This window comes from Echinops telfairi, unplaced genomic scaffold (genome assembly GCF_000313985.2).
Source record: "Echinops telfairi isolate 266 unplaced genomic scaffold, ASM31398v2 ScPeMD7_1;HRSCAF=3_0, whole genome shotgun sequence".
Lineage (NCBI taxonomy): Eukaryota > Metazoa > Chordata > Mammalia > Afrosoricida > Tenrecidae > Echinops > Echinops telfairi.
The window spans coordinates 26339175-26361259 of NW_022103896.1; the positions used below are offsets into that span (position 1 = coordinate 26339175).

Consider the following 22085-nt stretch of genomic DNA (forward strand, 5'->3'; position numbering starts at 1 on the left):
CAGCGACCCGACAGAACAGAGCAGCGCTGCCTCTGTGCGCTCCAGAGACAGCAAGTCTCTGTGGGAGGAGAGCCTGTTTTCTCTCTCCTTGGTGGTCACTCCAGGTGAACGTATTTCCTCTAGTGCACGCCGAGTAACGGTTCCCTTCATGGGATAATTCTGTATCATTTAAGAAGCCCAGTTTATAATTTGTTCCTAGAGACTATATTGATTTATTTTCCCATTAAAAAATTGCTTCTACTTCTGGAACTGAATAAATATCGATGCTGGAAATGGGGTGTTAAAACGACCTTTGATTTGTCAGACTGGCACAAAGAAGCAAAGAAACTATCTTCTTTTGTATATTTACCTGTGGGGAACATGGCAGGAGCATTGTCGCACTTTCTCTAAGACAGTTAATTTCAAGCCCCTCAAAATTGTAGCCCTGGCATGCTTCTTTGAAGTTTAATGTGGATGAGACTCCACTTAAAATGGCCTGTTTTGCATGCTCTCCTACACCCCATTTTTCTGAATTTGTATTCACAATTTATTTGACTCTTCTCTTGTCACATCTCCAACCAAAGCCTACCTAACTTATTTGATACTGTACATATTCTTCCTTTTGAACAAATATATAATAAAAATAACCATGCTGTTATATTTTTATATTCACGAAATCAACTTTAAAATTTAACTGCCAAAAGGCCATGATATATATATGTCTTATTTTTCAAATTGAGTTGTAAATTTCTCAAGGATAGAAACAAGTGTACTGAATGGCTTTGGCCCTGATGTCTCAGGCTTTAGTGATTTCCTGATGAAGGACTAATTGCTGAAACAATGTTTCATCTCCCATGGCTCATGGGGGATGAAAAAATAACCTAGTAAATTATCCACAATCAGTTTAGCACATTTTTTAAAGACTTAAATTACTTTTATCTATAAGCCTTAATATAGATACTTGTCCCAATTCTGTCATAAGGAGAGGATGATCTATTCATATTTTTTCTATTAATCAAACTATTAAATGCTACCTCCATACTACATGCAACATAATTCCATTTTTTAGAAACTTTAAAGTAAGAAAAACTGTCAGCAGGCCTCCTTTCAATATTTTTATTTATTTTTCATTGATACTAATCTGACAGCTTTGCAGCAGATAGGTGCAAATGATCACAATAAAGATTATATTTTAAATTCCATGACGTTTCTGCTAGCTACCTTATAGATTGGTAGCTTACCAAAAGAAAAGGGAAAAAAGTTATTTTCATCATAAAAATTACTTTGCAAAAGTGAGCACAGCCGTTTAAAATTTTGATACAATTTATTGCTTCTGACAGATCAAAATGATGTCCCTAATAATTGCTCCTTGTTGTTCACTATTAAGGAATATATTCGGTATTGGGGGCATGTCTTCACTCTCATCAGCTGGTCTGCTCAGTTTGACCCTAAAATACGGAGCCCCTTCAAGATTGCGTGTGGCCATTGTGGTCCAGTGCTCATTATTACCCAAGTCTGATTCCGGATAAGACCATAGCTCTGTTCTGTTTCTCAGGTGCCATGCTATTCTTCTATGTTGACATGTTAACATTTACAAAACTCTAAGTGATAGTAATATATTTCTCTTTTTCTATAAAATGGATAAAGGAATGTAATTAGCAAGCCTCTAACTTCTCAGTAATAGAATACCAGATATTGTACATTGACCCAGAGACGAATTAAAGCCCCTGTTCTTGATATACTCATAAGTCTAGTGAGGAAGGAAATGCTCAGAGATAAAGATGTCGTTCGGTAATGCACACTGAAAGAGAATTCCATGGGGACATGATGGATGCAACAAGTTCTTCAAGATAGACATAAAACAGTTTACACAAACCAAAATACCAGGGGAATTCCCCAACTATATCACTTATGCCCCGTATGGATGAAACCCAGCTCAGCCTCTGTAAATAGGAGCAGTCCGTGCCACTAAAAAGGCTGGGGGGAAAGTGTGTTTGTAAAATGCTTTGAAATCTCCGGATGAATAATATTAGGTGCAAAATATTTTGGCACAATTTAGTGTTGTGTTCTCCTAAATTATTTTTTAATCATCTGGGAAATAAAGCCCTGAGATTAATTTTCGGTAAGAAGTACAAACAACTTGATTTTACTTCCCTTAGTACATATCATTTTACAGTGTTTTAAAGCATTGTTAATTGATCTCAGCAGGATCATGCTTCATCTATTTGACTGAGTAATTATACAATTCTGTAGTCCTGGTATCCATTATCCTTTGATCTAATTTTTCATTTGAATTTTCAAGGTCATAATTTTTTCCAGATAATTTGCCAAACAGTTTGTCTTTCAGAACGATCCATGAACTTTCAGCAAATTGGAAAATAATTCTCAAAGAAACAAGGTAGCTTTAATAGGTTTATTAGCATAAATTATGCTATTTTTATAAATTATTTGTGCAGTTTTATTGAATTTCTCCAAGGTTGAAAACTATATCTGTTCTCCTATATATAGATTCTTTTTCAGAAAATCAATTGCATTTTAATTTGTTCTCTCTCACACATCCTTTGATTTTTTTAAACTTGTCTTGATTTTCTTACACTGCACAATATTAAAGCTATCTTTTTACATCCAGCATGCTGGCATCGTGCTTGATATATGGAATCAGTCAAAATGAAGGCATAGATAGATTAATGCCAACTACATGAGATTTTTATGCATTTTATATACAATCGATTTTGACAGTACATATAGAATTTCATTTATGACTCAGCGAGGAAAATTACACTGTAGCTTTGAACAAAATTATTATTTTCTGTCAATTTTTTAGACCACCAGGAATTATTTAACATAGCTAATTATCATTAAATCAACATTTTATACGTACGGCAAAACTCTTTGATCTACTAGATTAAATTTAACTATATCATGTTTTGATATCTAACTTTTAAAATTGATTCAGCTCACTGCCATTGACTTGATACCAACTCATGGTGACCAAATTAGGACAGATTCAATCTGTCCCTGTGGAGTTCCTGAGAGTGTAACTCTTTATAGAAGAAGAAAATCACACCTTTCTCCATCAGAGTGGCTGGTGGTTTTGAACTGCTGCCTTTGTGGGTAGCAGCCCATCATGTAACCACTCCACCATAGCTGCTGTCAAAGCGGATTCGGATGATAATAAAGCTTCAATTTACTGAGCTAATAATAATTTATACATGCTTTGTGAGAGTTTGTTCAACATGTAAGTAAAATATATGTTGTTTTATGTTATCTTATTAGTGATACTAGTAATTTGACATTCATGTATCCAAAAGTCTATACCTAACTTATTTTATTTTGGATACTCTAATATTTGAAAATTCATTTTGACTGTCCTCTTCAACACAAACATTCAGATTAAATATTATCTTTGTATTACAGATTACACTTAGAAAAACTTTGAGTAGCACATTTCTGCGTACTTGTGAAAATCTCCATTGACATACATCTTTAAGTAGGATTGAATTATTTACTCTCAACTCTTTCCTTATAATAGCTATAGAAACCTCCCAAGATTTAATAGATGATAGATTTTGCTTCTTCCCATATTCCCATGTCTATGAAAGAAGTCACATCAACCTATCTTTTGTCACCGCTTTTCATCACTTTTTGACCTGATATATTTCCCTACTACAGTTTGCTCTATCATCTCGATAATGCCTGTTTTTCTCCTTCTATCATAACTGAGTAATTACTGTTGTACTTCAATTCTTAAGTTTTCAATCTTGAGTATAGGAGGTGTCTTCTAAAAATTATGAAACCGAACCAAACCAAACCCTGTCTTTTAATTGCATTTTACTCTGAACTCTATGAAGCCCCCTCATAGTTGTTAGCCATCTTTGCACTTTTAAAAAATCTAATTTAACCCTGGGTCATCCATTAGATCTCAATTTAAAGTTTATTTTATTGGTAAGTCCTTTCCAGATCTATTTTTAACTAAGACTTATTAAGTTTCCTTGCTGATATGTTTTCATTACTGCCCGAGCTTCTTTTATTGCTTGTTATATTATAATTAAATTCTAAAATAATTTATTGATGCAGTGTCTTTGGTGAGAAACAAGAACTAGACCCCACAAGGACAGGGCTATGTCTCTCTATTGCAAGACGACATCCCAAGAGAACGGTCCACTCCAGATGCTCAATTACTGTAGAATAACTATCAGCATTCCTTATTGCTAATCAGGAATAAGAAGCAACATGAAATTGTTAATTTAGTCAATGTGTTTAAGTTAGAGAAGCTTACATTTTATTACTTGGGTGGCTTTGAGCAAGTCATTTACTCTACTTGAGCCCCAGTTTTTTTTCTGTGTAATGGAGAAATTTATATGACAGACATTCCCTGCTGTCTAGTCTATTTGGACATACAGCAACCCTTTAGGACAGAGTGGAACTTTCCCTTTGGGTTTCTGAAGCTGTAAATCTTTAAGGGAGCGGAGAGGCTCCAATTTCTTTTATAGAGAAGCAGATGGATTTGAACTGCTACCTTCGGGTTAGCAGCCCAATGTGGAAAACAGTATGCTACCAGGGTCTTGTCTGTTCTTGTTTGACTTTGTTTACCATGACCTTGTCTAAAAGGACAACTCTTAGTACCCTCAAAGAATGAACTGGTATATTTTTGTAATAGAAAAAGAAATAACAAAAATTCCTCATCCCAACCTTTCCTGGCATTTTCTTCCACCCATGATATTGTCAGTTTTGTTGTTGTTTTTTTTTTACTTCTTATAATAAACCCTTGTTACTGCTCTCTGTCCTTAGAAAGAGTCGATCGGTATTCCTCCTTTGGAATCCCAAAGCCAAGCGAAACAAAACAGAAAGACAGTTGCCAATACCTTCTGAACTTATCTGCCCAGGATTTCCTAGGAAGACACTTTTGATTAGATTTTTTTTTTTTTAAGACACCTGAAGCAACCTCGATTGTATGGCAGTGAAGACTGAAGGAGAGTGACTGTTTTGTTGTTTTGTTTTTAAGTTTGGGAAGGAGACTAAGACAGGATTAATACAACGCTTTCTTCCCAGCCACCCATGATGACAGGGACAGGTTACGCATGTTTTGTTTGGAATATGCCTGTGTGTATGAACTGGAGGCATCCTGGTGAAGATGGGAGAAGGATAGGTGGTCTGCTCCCTTAAAGATGCGCATCCTCAGAAACGCTCAGATGTTTCATTCTGTTTACAAGGTCCTAGCAGTCAAATTTGCCTCCATGCAGTGAGCAGTGTGCAGCGAGTTTGCTTGTTTTTATAGTTAGATCCAAACAGGAACCCTGGAAGTGATACATATTGTTTTACTAAATCTCATGCACCTCGCTGGGTGTTTTATGAGGTAAGCCGAATTGGGAACATTCATACCAAAGTGCCTACACCAGAGTCTGGCACAGCAGTGATTTGAAAGTCAGTACTTAACATGCTAAACGAATCAATTTTTGAACTCTTAAAGAGCAGGGGGAATGCTGTTGCTTTAGCTGATGCACATAACCAGTTTTGGGCCAATAACTTAGTTTGTATAACTTACCAAGTAATTTTTCTTCATGTTGTCTTTTGACTAACACAGGAAATTATCACTAAACACTACTTTCTGCCATACAATTAGATGTTTAAAAAACATACTTTGGATCCCTTGCAAAGAATTTTAATATAGTTACATACTAATAATGCATTAAATTTTAGAGTAATGTATGTTGTTCAAAAGTCTTCTGCTAATTATTTACTAATAATCACAAGGTCTGTGAAAAGAGTAAATATAAAATATAAATTTTCCAAGGATAAAACAAATCCATTTTAATTTGACAAAATTTTTTTGTTGTGGAAAGAGAAGTGAAGTTAACATTTAGGTCTCTTTTAAATTTTGAATGAATGCCTTCAGACTGATTTGTCAGTGATCTTTGCAGTTCTCTTAACTGTCTTTCCTGGCAGTCATGATCTCATAACATCAATTCCAAGAATATATTTTAAATATTATATATGGAACTTATGTTACTTAAAAACAACTTGATCAATACGCAAATCAGCAACAAATTTGAAATATATATAAAATATTCTCCAGCACCCTGTGCACAGTTTTCTTTACACTATGAAATGTCAAGCGAGAATCAATTTCTATCATTATACTCTGTTAATAACCTAAAGGTTTAATCAATTTATTAATGTCACTCACTAATAGGAAAAGTTAAAGACTATTCAGCACATCTGCTTTTACATCTTTTTATTTGCTTCAAAAACACATTGAGGTGGCAAGCACAGTTCGGCTACCTTGTGTGGACATTGAATAAATTCTATGAAAATTCATTCACGTGCTTAAATATCTATTTTGCTTAGATGTATTGTCTAAGTGTTAAGTCAAGAAACTGATTTCAAGTACCTACCATATTACTGATTTGTTTGTATTCTATTTTAAATGTAGTATTTGATGAATTATTGTGACTATATTTATTAAGTTCTCATGTTCTAAGCCTTAGTCTCAGTTCATTATTCCCGAAACTCTTCATTCAAAAAGTTCATTTAATTCTAAAGTTCAAATTGACAGCACTTCTTATTCACTTAAAGACATTCAGCACTGAAGTGTGATTGTTCAATCAGAATGTTCTTCTTTTGATGGGGAGGCATCTAATTCTGCCAGTTAATGATAGATCCTTTTTTGCTCTGCCTTTTAAAATGGACATAGCTTCGAAGGAAGTCTCAAATTAAAGGGTTGGGAGAAGACAATAATAGAATCTATTACCGATGGCTATACAATCAAGATCCATGCAGTGTGAATGTAAAACCTGTTAATAACTGTCTTCATGGGTTAGTAAATCTGCATAGGATGACAGGTGGTGCTCTTATTTATGAAGGGGACAAACAAGGGCAAGTGGCACCAGGAATTTCCTGAGAATCTTTGGAAATATCTTCCTTGAGTTTCATTTCACCCCGAGTTCTTATCTGCATGATGGTTTGAATGAGTTCGGCCCCAAGGCAGAGACTAGAGGAACTAGCCTATTACAATTCCTTCCAGGGTTATTATTCCTTCACTCCCTCACTCTGTCTGTTTTCCATTTTTGCTTTAGATCCTTTGTTCTGTGAAATGTTTCTTTGTTCATTTAAATAAAAGCTAAATCAGAATAAAACAATTATTTGGAGATTTCCGGTTCCTTTTTTTTTTAAACCAACTTTCCTTTCTGTGAAATAATTTGGGCATTAGTTTTCTTCTAGATGTACCACTTTATGGTAATTGAAGTCGTGACCCTAATTATTTTTTAAGGGATTGAGGGAGGAGAAGTGGATTGATTTGAAGGCCACAAGTGGTTGTTTCATTAAAAGTATCTACTTTGTTGCTGATAAATTAAGAGGATTGAATTCCAATTCATTTTGTTAAAACTTATTAAAACACACAGTCTGTAAAATACTCATCTATTTATCTAGCTGCATTTTCTTAAAATTAGGTGTGACAAACTACTGTTCACCTCAACAGCATCTTTTGAAAAAGTACCCAAAATTCACAGGTGGCGGAGGCACTTTAAAATGTAGTAGAAATTTGAAGCAGGTGCCAGATGCCTGGGAGAAGTAGTGCTGAAGGGACTTAGCAGAGATCCTCACTTATCCTCAGTGACTGCCACCTGAAATATTTTACTGATTTTAGTTTGAGGGATATTCATAAATGCCACCAAAGCTTAAATAAATCATCTGTTAGTATAGAAGACACTTATATTGAATAAATATTCATTAACGTTCCTGGCTTTTCTTGTGAGTCATCTAAAATAGCTAAATGTTATAACCTAAACGTTAATATTTATTTCTACAATGTCACAAGTTCTAGAACTACTCTGCTCTCAACAGATTTTCTGTTGGTTAAACTGGGTTCATATTTTTAACCATAGTGTGATTATGCAAACCAGGAATTGAGTATTGTGTAATACCATGACTCGCTGTGCAATACCATTTATTGAACCAACAGGCCCCAGTTGCACTGACTGTGGAAACACTGCGTTACTCAGCGACACAGAAAGGCTGGCTGTTCAAACCCACCAGCTGTCACTGAGACAACGTTGTGCCAGTCTGTTCCCATAAAGAACACCAACTTGTGCATCCTAGCACTGAGCTTCTAAATATAAGGTCAGCACTTCTAATCCACCAGATGCTTTGTGGGAGACAGTTGACCCTTCTACTCAGAAAAGACGTAGAGTCTCAGAACCCTCCCGGGCAGTTCTAACTGTACTGTGGATTGCTATGAGGCAGAATTACTGGATGGCAGCAAATTTCAAGAGAGAATTAAATATTGTAAAATATTTTAAATGACCTTGCAAAAGAATAGACTGTGGTGCACATTTAATAAAATGCAGTTCTCTTACTTTCATTTACATGTGTCAAAATTGATTACACATTTTCTAGTTTCATTTATGTGTCAAAATTGATTACACATCTCCTACAGATAATTTCTAAATACAAAATGATAAAATATAGAAAATATATGTAAGATAAAACATTAAAATATGTTAAAAAAAATAACCTCTTCTTTCCCCCTCTCTCCCAATCTTCTTTAGAATTGCAGAGTAGCTCTTGTGGAAATCCAGGAGTTCCGCCTAAAGGTGTAGTATATGGCACGAGGTTTGATGTTGGAGACAAGATTCGCTACAGCTGTGTAACCGGATATATCCTGGATGGCCACCCTCAACTCACCTGCATAGCCAATTCAATTAATACAGCCTCATGGGATTTCCCTGTGCCCATCTGTAGAGGTAAAAAAAAAGAAAGAAAACTTGATTTCATGCCAAATAGATATTTGTTGGAAACATGAACATAATGTAAAGTAAGAGTTGTATTCAGCAATTATATACTTATAAACATACTCAGTACTTGCCCCTTCTATAGAATTGAAGCTTTAAAAGAAGACCCTGTAGGTGATGGTAGATAGACAGACAGCTCTGGGGACATCGGTGAAGAAGCCTATTCCACGGGAAACAGATGTCACTGTCATCTTTTTTTCTTTTCTTGATTTATTTTCCTACTAAGCAGAATATAAATGAATTATATCATATTTGGCATGTTCTTATATCATTGCTCTATGAAAGAGATATGAGAATGCCCACTGACTGGTGTAAATCACATTGTTGCTTCCTCTGAAATTGTGGCTGCAAATTCCTACATTAGTTCCTGATATCTACTCACAGACATTTCGTATTCCAGCTTAGACTCTCAGACAAATCATTCCAAATCTCTGTATCACATTTGTCTCATTGAACCCTTAAGAGAAAAAAAGCATCATCTTCCATGTTTTCTGAGGATGGAGTGAGGTCATACACGTCAGCCACGTAGTACGCTCTCTGCCATATCCGGACATTCTTTCAAGCTGTTGCTCCTACTGGTGTCTCTGCTGCTGCTTTGAGGATTCTGGCTACTCCTGCCTCTGCTACTGCTTGGGATACTTCTTTGAGCAATTACAGTGTGCTCAGTCCATATAAGGCTCTTTGTATTTAAAGTTCATCATCAAATTAGAAAACAGACCATCTTAGAGTGAAAAATATTTACCCAAAGTTACACAGCTAATTAAGGGCAGGAACTATGAAGAAGCTCACTCTTGGCTGTGCTTTTAAGTTGGCATCGTTTTGTGCCACCCTTGCTCAGGTAGTGGTAGATTATACACCCCCACTCCCTTGGTAGTTTGTTTTAGTTTGGTGATTTGTGTGTTGCTGTTATGGTGGAAACGATGCCACTGGTATTTCAAATGCCAGCAGGGTCACCCAGGATTGACATGTTTCAGAAGGGCTTGGAGACTGAGACCATGTGAGAAGATAGGGCACTCTACTACTCTACTGCTCTACTCCTGAGCAAACTGGCCGGGGAAAAGCTTATGAATGGCAGCAAAACCTGGTCAGACACACGGCTGGAAGTGAGTCCTCTGGTTTCAAGGGAGAGAGATGACTCCCATTGGTCAGTGAAATTTAATGACTTGCTTGGAGTAAAGCTTCTGGAAGCTTCATTTGTTGACAAAGGACATCTTAACCTGAGAGGAGCACTGTCTATCCAAGAATCACTGCTCTCTGGAAGGTAAAAGCATGAATTTAGCACAAATTCAGCCATGAGACAGAATGCAGGATGAATATCCTAGGCCTTAGTGAGCTAAAATGTTCTGAAGTTGGTCATTTTTAATGGACAGACATGTGCTTCAATATGCCAGAAATGAGAAATTAAAGAAGGATGTCAAGAAGAGCATTCTGAAATCTATCCTGAAATGCAGTGTTGTCAATGAAAAACTCATCTGTATAGACGTACAAGGACACTCCACTCATACAACCATTATTCAAATTTTGCACCAACCCCTAATGCCAGATGAAGAAATTGAAGGTTGTTACCAATTGCAGTCTGAAATTGGTCACATGTGCAGTTAAGATACACTGATCATTACTGGTGATCAGAATGGGAAAACAGGAAACAAAGAAGCATTGGAAAACATTATTTTTGTTATAGAAATGACTCTGAAGATCAATATTGCATGATACAATTATGCAAGACTAGTGACTTATTCATTGTAGACCTCTTTTTCCCAACAACATAAATGATGGCTTTACATACAGACCTCACCAGATGGAATATACAAGGATAAAATCCACTATATGTGGAAAGAGACAATGGAGAAACTGTATCATCAGCCAGAACAAGGCTAGAACAGGCCATCCATTGTTTATATAGAAGTTCTATTGAGGCTGAAACAAATGAAAACTACCATAGTTGATTAGAGCCAAAGTATATCTTAGCAGAATTTCATCACTATCACAAATCTAGCTGGGGCACCCTGCACATTAACAACTGAAGAACAAACTAGTTGTGGATTATGTAAAGGGAAACACAGATGAAGAATGTAAAAGGTCACTTGAAAGACATGAACCAAAGTCATGATCAAAATGATTGTCAGAAGAGACTGAAACTTGATCTTGAATAAAGAGTAGCTAAAGCAAATGGAAGAAATAATGGCAGAACAGGTGATTTTAAAGGGTTGTCTCTGCAAGATTGTCACACTAAAGTATCATAATAAAATGTACGAAGACATGGAGTTGTAAGACCAAAAGTGAAGGACACCTTAGTATCTCTCATTCTGAAAGAAATGAAGACAAATTCAAGGCACACATCGCAATAATAATGGATACTTAAGCTAAGCCCTACTGGTATAATGGTATATGCATGGTATGGGGGCTGCTAACGACAGTCAGTAGTTCAAATCCGCCAGTAACTATGAGGGAGGAAGATGAGGCTCTTGATTCCTATGAAGAGTTACAGTGCTAACAATCCACAGGTAAATTTTACTTGGCCCCTATGCGGTCATTATGAGTCTGAGTCAACCAGGTGGCAGTGAGAGAAAGTGAACCCTAATTGCATGGGCTACTAAACAAAGGGTCAGCCATATGATGTGGCTTTCTGCTTCTGTAAAGATTTACAGTCTTAGAAACCCCAGCATGGAGTTTACTCTGCCCTATAGTATTGGTATTAGTTGAAAGCAATGGCAATGGTTTGATAGGGGAAAAAAAATGAAGGACAGGAAGCATCAAAAGAAGATGTGAAGAATGCACAGAGTCATTGTAAGGAAAATAATTGGTCAATATTAAACCATTTCAGTGGGGAACATAAAATGAAGAAATGATGGTATTGAAGGCAGATGTCCAAGTTTCACTGTAGACATTATTGAACAAACAAGCCTCCATGAGTCGATGAAATATGAACTGAAACATTTCCATAAGCAGATGCAACACTGGAAGGAATCATTCAGATTTGTGAATAAATTGTGATGACTGCTATACAGCCAACCAACTAGAAGAGATTCATATTTGAGTCAATTCCAAAGAAAGATGATTCAAAATAATTTGTAAATTATTGATTAATATTATTAATTTCACTTGCAAGTACATTTTTGCTGACAATCATTTAAAAATTGATGTAGAAGTGGATGTAGATCCACATTCATCCACATTCAAAAGTGGATATAGATTGACAAGGAGCTGTCATTAATGCCAACATTATTCAGAAAAGGACTTGGAATGATGGATAGTATTGTGTATCTTGTATGGATCGAAGCTGAAAGCAGAGAATACAAAAAAGATGTTCAACTATGTTTATTGACTCTGTGGATCATATCAACCGAAAACCAATTAAGCTCTCTGCTACTGAGTTGATTCTGACTCATGGAAAACCCTTGGACAGAGTATAGCTGGCCCTGTTGGTTTCTGAGGCTGTAGATGTTTATGGGATAAGAAAACTTGTTCTTTCTCCTGTGGAGCAGCTGGTGAATTTGAACTGCTAGCTTATGGTTAACAGCCCAATATGTAACCTGTTACACCATCAGGGGCCCTTGGATCATAACAAAGTATGCATAAAGATAAGAAGAATAACAATTCTAGAATGTATCGTTGTGCTCATGTACAATGTGTGCATACCCTGAGCGGCAGTCCTGTGAATGGAACAAGGACATCCTGTGTGGTGTGGGATCACAGAAGACGTGTGTCAGAGATGGAGACTCTTACTATACTTCTTAACTTGTGAACTGTGAAAAAACTATGAAAAATGGACTACAGGAAGAAATCCATGGCACAATGATTGGAGGATGACTCATTAACTTGTGATATGTAGGCAATACAACTTTGCTTTATGGAAGTGAAGTATATTTAAAGCATTGAATAATACATATCAAAGATGGTGATATAAATTATACCACAATAATAATTTTTAAAAACCCTTAGAACTGTACCAGCTAGCAATAGCATTATAATTGGAGGAAAATAATGAATGTTCAAGGATTTTATTTTACTAGGATACAAAATCTCACTCCTCAGAAACAGCAAGCAAGAAGTGATGAAGATAATGCATTGGATATAGCTTGTGCAAACAAACCCTTTAAAGTGTCAAAAAGCAAAGGGTTAGCTTTGCAGACTGACACGCACCTGGCTCAAGCCACAGAATTTTCAAAAGACACTTATAAATGACAGAGCTGGTCAATGAATAAGGAATATCAAAGAAGAATTGATGCATTTGAATGATGATGTTGGTGAAGAGTACTGGGCATATCATGCACTGCTAGAATGGTGAAATTTTTGTCTTTGAAAACATACAGCAAAAATTTACCTGAGGCTCTGTACCACCTATATTAGATATGCTGTTAGGAGAGACCAGTCTGAGACCAGAGAATGCCATTGGTTGGTAAAGGGGAGGAACACTTAAACAGAGAGACTCCCAATAAGACCCATTGACACAGTGATTTCAACAATGGACTCAAACAGTGGAAATATGCTGAGGGCAGCACAGTTCTAGGCAATCCATCCATAGAGTTACTATGAGTCAAACCAACTCACCAGCTTCCATGAACAAAATACACAGAAGATACCTTAGGCGTTGATCACAGAGGACAAATAGTTTGTTGCTCCCGTCAGGAACTTCAGGAGCAGAGAACCAGAAGTTGTACTGGTTTTCCAGTATTTCATTCTTATGATATGACCTGAATACTGTAAAATTATATCTGTGCATGTTTTGGGTTATGTTATATGGGAAGATTGAGTTCAGGCAACTTGAGTCTTCTATGACATGTAGAAATAATGGCTTCTGCGATGCAGAGAGATATTGTCCCCATCACCAGACTTGTTAGTGAGCTTTCCTTTTGTTCTGGTGGGAACCACTTTTGCTGTCCTACCAGGCTACTTGCTAACAAATAGTCTTTAAAAAGGTTGTTCAGAACACAAGGCATTCAGGAACTGTCATCAGAAAGCGTGCAGAAATTTAAAAATCCCCTAAAGAATCATTTCTCCAAGAGCAAATGGAGGCAAGTGTGGGGCATAGGGACTGCATTGTTTTAAACCCAATTGTGGATGGTTCTGGGGTCTGGGCCTATAATCACATTTATAACTTAACACATAGACACGTCATTTATATTTAAAATTATTTTATTACCGGGAGAGAAAGAGGAATCTTATATTGCTATTTGAATCTGTCAACAGACATATTGTCAGATTTAAAATGCATATATACTAGGGGGTACTCCCCAAATAACAAGAGTTGTGTTTTCTTTTTTTTTTTTTTATTAATCAATTTATTGGGGCTCATACAATTCATCACAATACATAGATCAATTGTGTAAAGCACATCTATACATTTGTTGCTCTCATCATTCCCAAAATTCTCTTGCCTCTTGGGTTCCCGGAATCCGCTCATTTTCCTTTCCCCCCCTCCATCCCCTTCCCTTCCTCCTCCCCTTTCCCCCATGCACCCTTAATAATTTATAAATTATTATTGTATCTTATATTACACTGTCCAGCGCCTCCCCTCACCCACCCCGCTGCTGCCCGTCCCCCAGAGAGGAGGCCATATGTGGCTCCCTGTGATCCATTCCCCCCTACTACATCCCCTTGCCCTCCTGGTATCGCCACCGTCGCCCCCGGTCCTGAGAGGTTCTTCCGTCCTAGATTCCCTGCGCTTCCAATTCCCATCTGTACCGCTGTGCATCATCTGGTCTAACCAGGTCTGCAAGGCGAAACTGGGGTCCTGGTAGTTGGGGGGAGGAAGCGTTTAAGAACTAGAGGAAGGTTGTGAGTTTCATTATTACTATACTGTACCGTTAGTGACTCATCTCCCCACTACCCCTCTGCAAGGTATGTCCAGTTGTCTAGAGATGGGCATTGGGTCTCCATCGCGGGCCACCCTCATTGACAAGGATATGACTTTTCTGCCCGCCTTTGGTGTTTAAAGCCTGGTCCCTTTGGCCCTTCATGATCACACTTGGTGTGCTGCTTCCATGTGGGCTTTGTTGCTTCTGGGCTAGATGGCCGCTTGTTTACTTTCAAGCCTTTAAGTCCCCAGACGCTATAGGTCTCGATAGCCGGGCACCATCAGCCTTCTTCACCACACTTACTTATGCACACATTCGGAGGCAAAGGGCATATATACAAGCCTAAATACAGACATGTACATATGTAAATATATTTAAGATTAAGGAGGGAACAGACCTAGGTGCAATAATTATTGGTTTGGTAGTGGGGCGGCAGGTGGACATTGGGCCTCCTCATGCGCACTCCCCTAATACAAGAACACCTTGCTCAGCTAAACGGTCATTTTATATGTACCTTCCCGACATGATCGCTGAAGACAGATGTGTGCATAAGAAAATGTGGTGAAGAAAGCTGATGGTGCCCGGCTATCAAAAGATATAGCGTCTGGGGTCTTAAAGGCTTGTAGGCAAACAAGCAGCCATCTAGCTCGGAATCAACAAAGTCCACAGAGAAGAAGCACACGAGCCTGTGCGAACACGACGTGCTAAAGGGAACAGGCAGCAGACACCAAATAACAAAAACAATCACTGTGTGACCACCTTCCACGCATAAACACTGAAGAGTTGTGTTTTCAAAGCTATGTATTTAATTTTTCTTTCAACCTATCACCTTCAAAGTACTCTCCATTACACTTAATACATTTGTCAAATATGTGAGTCCCTCTTGGAAAATTTTGTCAAATTCCTGTTTGGGTGGCTGAAAGCACCTCCTTTTTTTTTTCCCCTTCACTTCTTCTATATGGTCACATCTCTGTCCTTTCATATCCCTTTTCATTCACAGAAACAAAACAAGTTGCAAGGAGTGAGGTCACACGAGTCAGATGAGTGGGGCAGGAGAGGCACACTGGGTTTTGTCCAAAACTGGCACACTGAGATGGCTGCAGGAGCAGGTGCATGATCATGTTGGCAAAACCCGTTCCACCTGCCACAAATCAGGCCTTTTTTGTCACACACAGTTTTGCTATCTTTTCAGAACCTCTACGTATGTTAACAATCTGACTTGTTAGAATGAACTCCAGATGCACTATCCCCCTCACATCAGAAAAACAAATGAGCATCTTCTTGATTTTGATCTCACTTGATGAGCTTTTTTGGGGGGTGAGATGATAATGGCATCTTCCACTGGCTTGACTGATGTTTGCTTTGGGGGTTGTAAGAATAGCACCATGTCTGGTCCCCAGTAATGAACTCGGGAAAAAAGTCTCGGTCTCTTTGGAGCCGTTCTTTCAAAGTGCAACATGTTTCCACTCTATGCTCTTTTTCCTGGTCAGTCTAAACCGAAGTCAGAACACATTTCTCAGCAACCCTTGCCATTTCCAAATCGTCCATTAAAATTCATGAACCAAGCCCCAAGGGAGTCCAGATAACTTCACCATCTCTTCAATGGTCTATCTTCGGTCTTTGAGCACAAGTGTTCAAAAATTTTTTGACATTTTTTCCATTCAGGAATTTGACAGCTAGCCAGAATAAGGCTTGTCATTAAGGGACATTTCACCTTTTTGAAATGAGAAAACCATTCGTACACATAAGTTTTCCCATAGCGCTGCCCTTGTAAGCTGTGTTCAACATCACAACAGTTTCTGCAGCACTTTCCAGAGCAGAAAACAAAATTTCACCACCGCATGCTGTTCTCTTAAATAGGCCATCACAAGAAGGGAGGTCCGAATTCAAGGGAAATCACTTTTATGAAAAATTCACTGTGACCAGAGAGGACCTTCCCAGGCAACACCACTGGGTGCACTAATGCAGAGCCAGTTGCTAAATGCCTGCCTAGCGGGAAACATGTGTGCTATGAAAGCTCCACCCGGAGGAGCTGCTTCCTTTTTATTTTTTTTGGTGGAGGGAGGTAACACCTCATATATATATATTTACTCCTATCCTTCACATTAAGTAGGTAAGATGCATTTTTGAAGAGGTGTATGTGGAATATCCCACCACTACCTAAAAATGAGTGTATTATGGAATCCCTTTTCCTCTATTGCAATTCAGAAAGACCCAAATTTACATCTGGGAATTTTGAACAATGTTGTATTACTTTGGAAATGATTTATTTTGCTACAATAAGAGACAAATTATAAAAATCTGTGTTGTCAACATTAATGTTATTTTAAGGTCCCCAACTGGTGCCAACTCAAGGTTAGCGTTTCAAATCCTCTCAGCCAGACTCCAGAAGAAAAAGTCTGAGTTCTGCTTCTGTGACTATACAGCCAAGGAACCCTGTAGAGAGATTTTACGTCTGTGTCTGCTGGGAGTTACAGTTGACTTAAAGTCCTCTAGCGATGAGTCGGACTGGACTCAATGGAAGTGTGTTTTGTGCAAACAGCATTGTGATAACACCCACAGTCAGATATATGCGAAACTAGTTATGACAACTCTTTCGTCCCAGTCTTTCCATAGCACCCATTGCCATCTCCTCTGATAGGAAGGCCATACAGTCAACAGGAACCAGTTGAAATGAATGATATAGATATTTCCTTATACCCAAGTATCACTCAGAAACCAACACTCTACACTGTGTTGCTGTGGTTCATTTATTTATGTGTGTGTTTCTTCTCTCAGAGATTATCCCCTAATCCCGTTCCTTATCCCCAAATCCCTTCAGGCCTAATTCCTTGACTTCTATGTACATCTCTCTTGATTTTCACCAAGGAAAAAAGGCGCGTTCACTCCTATCGGAAATACTGCCCAATCAACCTTACTTGGACAACACACATTGTCTCTTGGTTGTCAACAGTCCTAATGAGTAAATTTATTAATTCAAATGAATCTAGATGAGTGGGTATAGCTCCTGTAAAGCATTGTGGTCTATGGCAAAGATTGAATGACTGTTAAAAAATAATTCCTATTTTTAAGAGCCTATGGTCCAGTGAGACAGATCATAATATAATCAAGTAATTATAGTGCTATCGGATCATTGATTTATTAGAATAATAATATTAGTATATAGGATGCTAAACATCTTTATAAAGAATATATTAATACCTCCCAGTTGATTTTCAACTAGAGGGAATTTCAAGAAGGGAACAACACTTTAAGAGACAATTTCACAAAGGACTTACTAAAAATAAAACCTATATTGAAAAAGAACATTCTGAATGAGGGAGTAATTCATGTAGAAAGTAAAAATTTTCCTTTCTAGCCTCTAAAGTTATTCTCATGTGTTACTAATGTTCACTGCCTTACAGGTAGAATCAATGAAGTCAGACTCCATAGAGCACATGATCTAATTTTCTAAGGAGAAATTTATTTCATACTAGCTAGATTGTTATTAAAATTAAATAAAAGGAGAATAGTGTTATTGCGGTTTATGTGTTTGCCTTCATTAAAGAAAGGGGGGAAAAAACGATAGGAGGCTACTCAATCCATGCCTTCATTCTTCTGTTCATTGCCACTGGATAGCATACTGACTGGTTAATTTATAACCTTGCAGGGGGTTGATAACTCGGTAATGATCTGCTTATTGCTTTTCCAGGATTTTACATAGTCTCTCCTTGATGAAACCCTTTGCATTGAGAGAGCTTTTTTGATGCTTCCTAACAATGATAGTTTAATTAAGAAAAATGAATGTCACATCAACCTAGAGGGGATGGTGCAAGGTTTTTTGTGTATGTTCACAAGCTAGATGAATTTTATCAACACCATCTGCTAGTATTTGTAAAAGGCAACTTACTGCCTGGTGTTGGGCTAAGCAATAATCCTACAATAAATGAAATCAAATTTCTCTGTTCTTAGGCTGAAATGAAAATACCTGGCACACATACACCTGGTTACTTTAGAGATATTTCCATGGTGTATATGCCCAGTGAGCCCTGAGGTCCTCACAGCATTCTTCTCAACCCAGGGCTCCAAATGTTCATTGCTAATTAAGAGTAGTTAGTAAACACCCCAGTTAGTAAACACACCAGTTCCAATGCACTGCCATCACGTCCATTCTGACTCTTAGTGAGCCGTCAGGTAGGGTAGAACTGTCCTGTGAGTTTTTAAGACTGTACTTCTTTTCAGGTGAAGAAAGTCCCATCTTTCTCCATCAGACGGGCTGATGGCTTCAAACTGTTGGCCTTGAGGTTAGCAGCCAAATGCATAATCACTATACCACTAAGGCTCCTTCCATTCCTATACTAAACATTGTGAATTTACCATGATAGTCCATATGGAGAATAGCATTTCCATCAGTACATCCAAGGACAAACTTATGAAATGTGTGTGAAAGGGACATGGAATTCTAGTGCTATAAATGCATCTAAGGAGCTCTGGTGGTATAGTGGGGTAAGCGGTATGCTGCTAACTGCAGGGTTAGTGATTCAAATCCACAGTCATTCTACAGGGAGAAAGAGGAGGTTTTCTACTCCCTTAAGGTGTTACAAACTCAAAACTCAAAGTAGGGCTCCTATGAATTAGAATAAGGATTTCAATGGATAATTCTTTTGAAGTGGAAAGTTGTTTTATGCTTCGTAGTCTGTTCTTTGTCTGGAGCCTCTCGGAACCTGCTGGTATTTGAAACACCAGTCACAGAGCTTGCAGCATCAGAGCAACGTATAAGCCTCTACACTCTGACAAACTCACAGACATGGTCTCACATATGTTGGGAATTTTATTAGGAGAGACCAGTAGTCAGAGAAGCACAGCATGTTTGGTAATATGGGGGGTCACTGAAAAAGTGAAAGGCCTATAATGAAATGGGTTGACACAGTGGCTGCACCAATAGGCTCAAACATAAGAACAATTTTGACATTATCCCAGGACCAGTCCATGTCCATTGGCCATGGACCAGTGTTCCATTCTGTTGTACGTATGGTCACTATGAGTTGGAACCCACTGGAGGACACCTAACAACAACATGAGTTAGAATAGACTTGATCGCAGTGTTGTTTCTTTTTCCTTTTGCTGGGGAGGAATGGGTAAGCCTTAACCATTTAAATATACCCAAACACCGGCCAACATTTATTCAATGTCAATTTTATTCAAGAATTAATATGTTATCATTTTGAGGACTTTTTCACAGACAATCTAGCATTGCATTAGAAATGTGGAATCTTTGGGTTAATATAGTCATCTGTTAACCCAAAGCATGGTGGTTTGAGTTTACCCAGAGTCCTTTGAAAGGAAGCCCTGGGGCTCTGGTCCAAAAAATTAGCCATTGCAAGTCTGATGGGGCACAAGTTGACATTGAGACATATGAGGTAACCTTGAATCTGAATCAAGTGGACAGCAACTTATTTATTTAATTTTGTAGGTACATATGCATTTTGAATTAGCTAAAAACAATTTTCAAAAAATGTTGTATTGGTTTGATTATATTTATAGCAAAAAAGGCAAAGGTAATTTTATTCCATATGAAGGCTTAAGGGAAGCACTATTCAATGAAAGGATGTGTGCTATAAAATATTGCTGGGATTTTTTTATAATCTGACAGATAATATCCTTTGGGAGAAGTCTGCTATATCAGTAATATACACATCATGTGGTCAATTGGTACTGTGTGATCTAAACCAAATATTTGTCAGTAAAGATGAGTAAAAGGCCTAATGAGGAAAAGTTTATTTTCTTTCGATAAATGAAGGTAAGCAAACTGCAATTAGCTAAAACAACAATGAAGAGTAAAAGGGTCTTCTATGGTTTAGTCTTGGGAATAAGACTGGCTCTCTATGTTGAAGCTAAATTTCTGCTGAAAAAAAATGAGCATTAGCTTGTCTTGTCAGAATATCATTTTATCATCCTGTTAAAAACCTTGATCAAGAATTCTGGATTGAAGTCTAATACCAAAATATAGAATTGGACTTAGCAATGACAGGTGCTCAAGAAGGGAAGGGGCAGGGGCTTCAGGAGAGCTGCATAGATTTGGTGAGGAGCTTTCTACATGCAAATTATACCAAAAGACTTCCAAAGGAGAAGTGACTTCTAATCACAAATTAGGAGGAAAATATAGCAAGTTGTGCTACACAGAAACAATATTTGCAAAGGACATTGTTGAAGCTGTTGAAAAAATGAATAGAGGATTTTTGTTGTATTTACATGATTCTAAAGGCAGGCCTGGAGCCTTTGTGGCATAGTGGATTATTCATTGGGCTGCTTACCCGCCAATCACTCCACACAAAAATGATGAGGCTTTCTATGCCAATGAAGATGTACAGGCTTGGAAATCCACAGGGGGCAAGTCTAGTCTGTATTACAGGGCCACTATGAGTGGTTATCAACTCAATGACACTCAGTTTTGCTTTGGTTTTTGTAAATGCAGAAATCTGCAATAGTATTAGAGAGTAGAAATGACCTTTTCCTCCATGTACATGCTCAATTATCTATGCAAAATTTTGGCACAGGATTTTCAGGAATACAAAACTACACTAAGAACAGACATGACATTTATAGAGGTCTAAATACAGGCATGGACATGTAAATATATTTATATATAGCGATTGGGAAATAGATCTATGTACATATTTATATGTTATTTATTAAGGTAGCAGATGGACAAGGCCTCTACTCAAGCCCTCCCTCAATGTAAGAACACTTTGTTCTAAAAACATGGCATTCTGTGATGTTCACTTTTCCGACATGATTGCTGAAGACAAAATGGGTGCATAAGCAAATATGGTGAAGAAAGCTGATGATGCTCAGCTATCAAAAGATATAGTGTCTGGGGTTTTAAAGGCTTGAAGATAAACAAGTGGCCATCTATCTTGGAAGCAATAGTGCCCACATGGAAAAAGCACACCAGCGTGTGTGATCATGTGATATCGATGGGAGCAGGTATCAGGCATAAAAACCCATAACAAAACATCATAACAATGTGAATGAGGGGGAGGATGGAATGGAGACCCAAAGGCCATCTTTAGACAATTGGGCATCCTCTTACAGAAGGATGACAGAGAAAGAGATGAGCCAGTCAGGGTACAGTATAGCACTGACTAAACATGCACCTTTCCTCTAGTTCTTTAATGGTCCCCTCCACCCGACCCCCCACCCACTATCATGACCCCAATTCTACCTACAAATCCAGCTAGACCAGAGCATGTACACTGGTATAGATAAGAGCTCATAACACAGGGAATCCAGGACAGATTAAGCCCTCAGGACCTATGATGACAGTAGCAAAACCAGGAGGGTAGAGGGAAGGTGGTTGGAGAAAAGGGGAACCTATCAAAATGATCGACATATAACCCTTTCCCATGGGACAAACAACAGAAAAGTGGGTGAAGGGAGACAGTGGTTGGTATAAGACATGAAAAAAATAATAATTTATAAATTAGCTGATACCAAGGGCTCAAGTAGAAAGAAAATGTTTTGAAAATGATGATGG

The 22085-nt window shown here is 37.9% G+C and overlaps 1 protein-coding gene across 2 annotated transcripts in view; it reads left to right on the forward strand.

Annotated features, from left to right (window-relative positions):
- Positions 1-22085, forward strand: part of CSMD3 (CUB and Sushi multiple domains 3) — a 1328144-nt gene that overhangs the window by 293642 nt on the left and 1012417 nt on the right. For both annotated transcript variants that reach the window (XM_045286022.1, XM_030887469.2), the window contains exon 4: positions 8529-8723. In XM_045286022.1, the coding sequence (XP_045141957.1) occupies positions 8529-8723 (195 nt within the window). The remainder of the gene's footprint in view (positions 1-8528; positions 8724-22085) is intronic.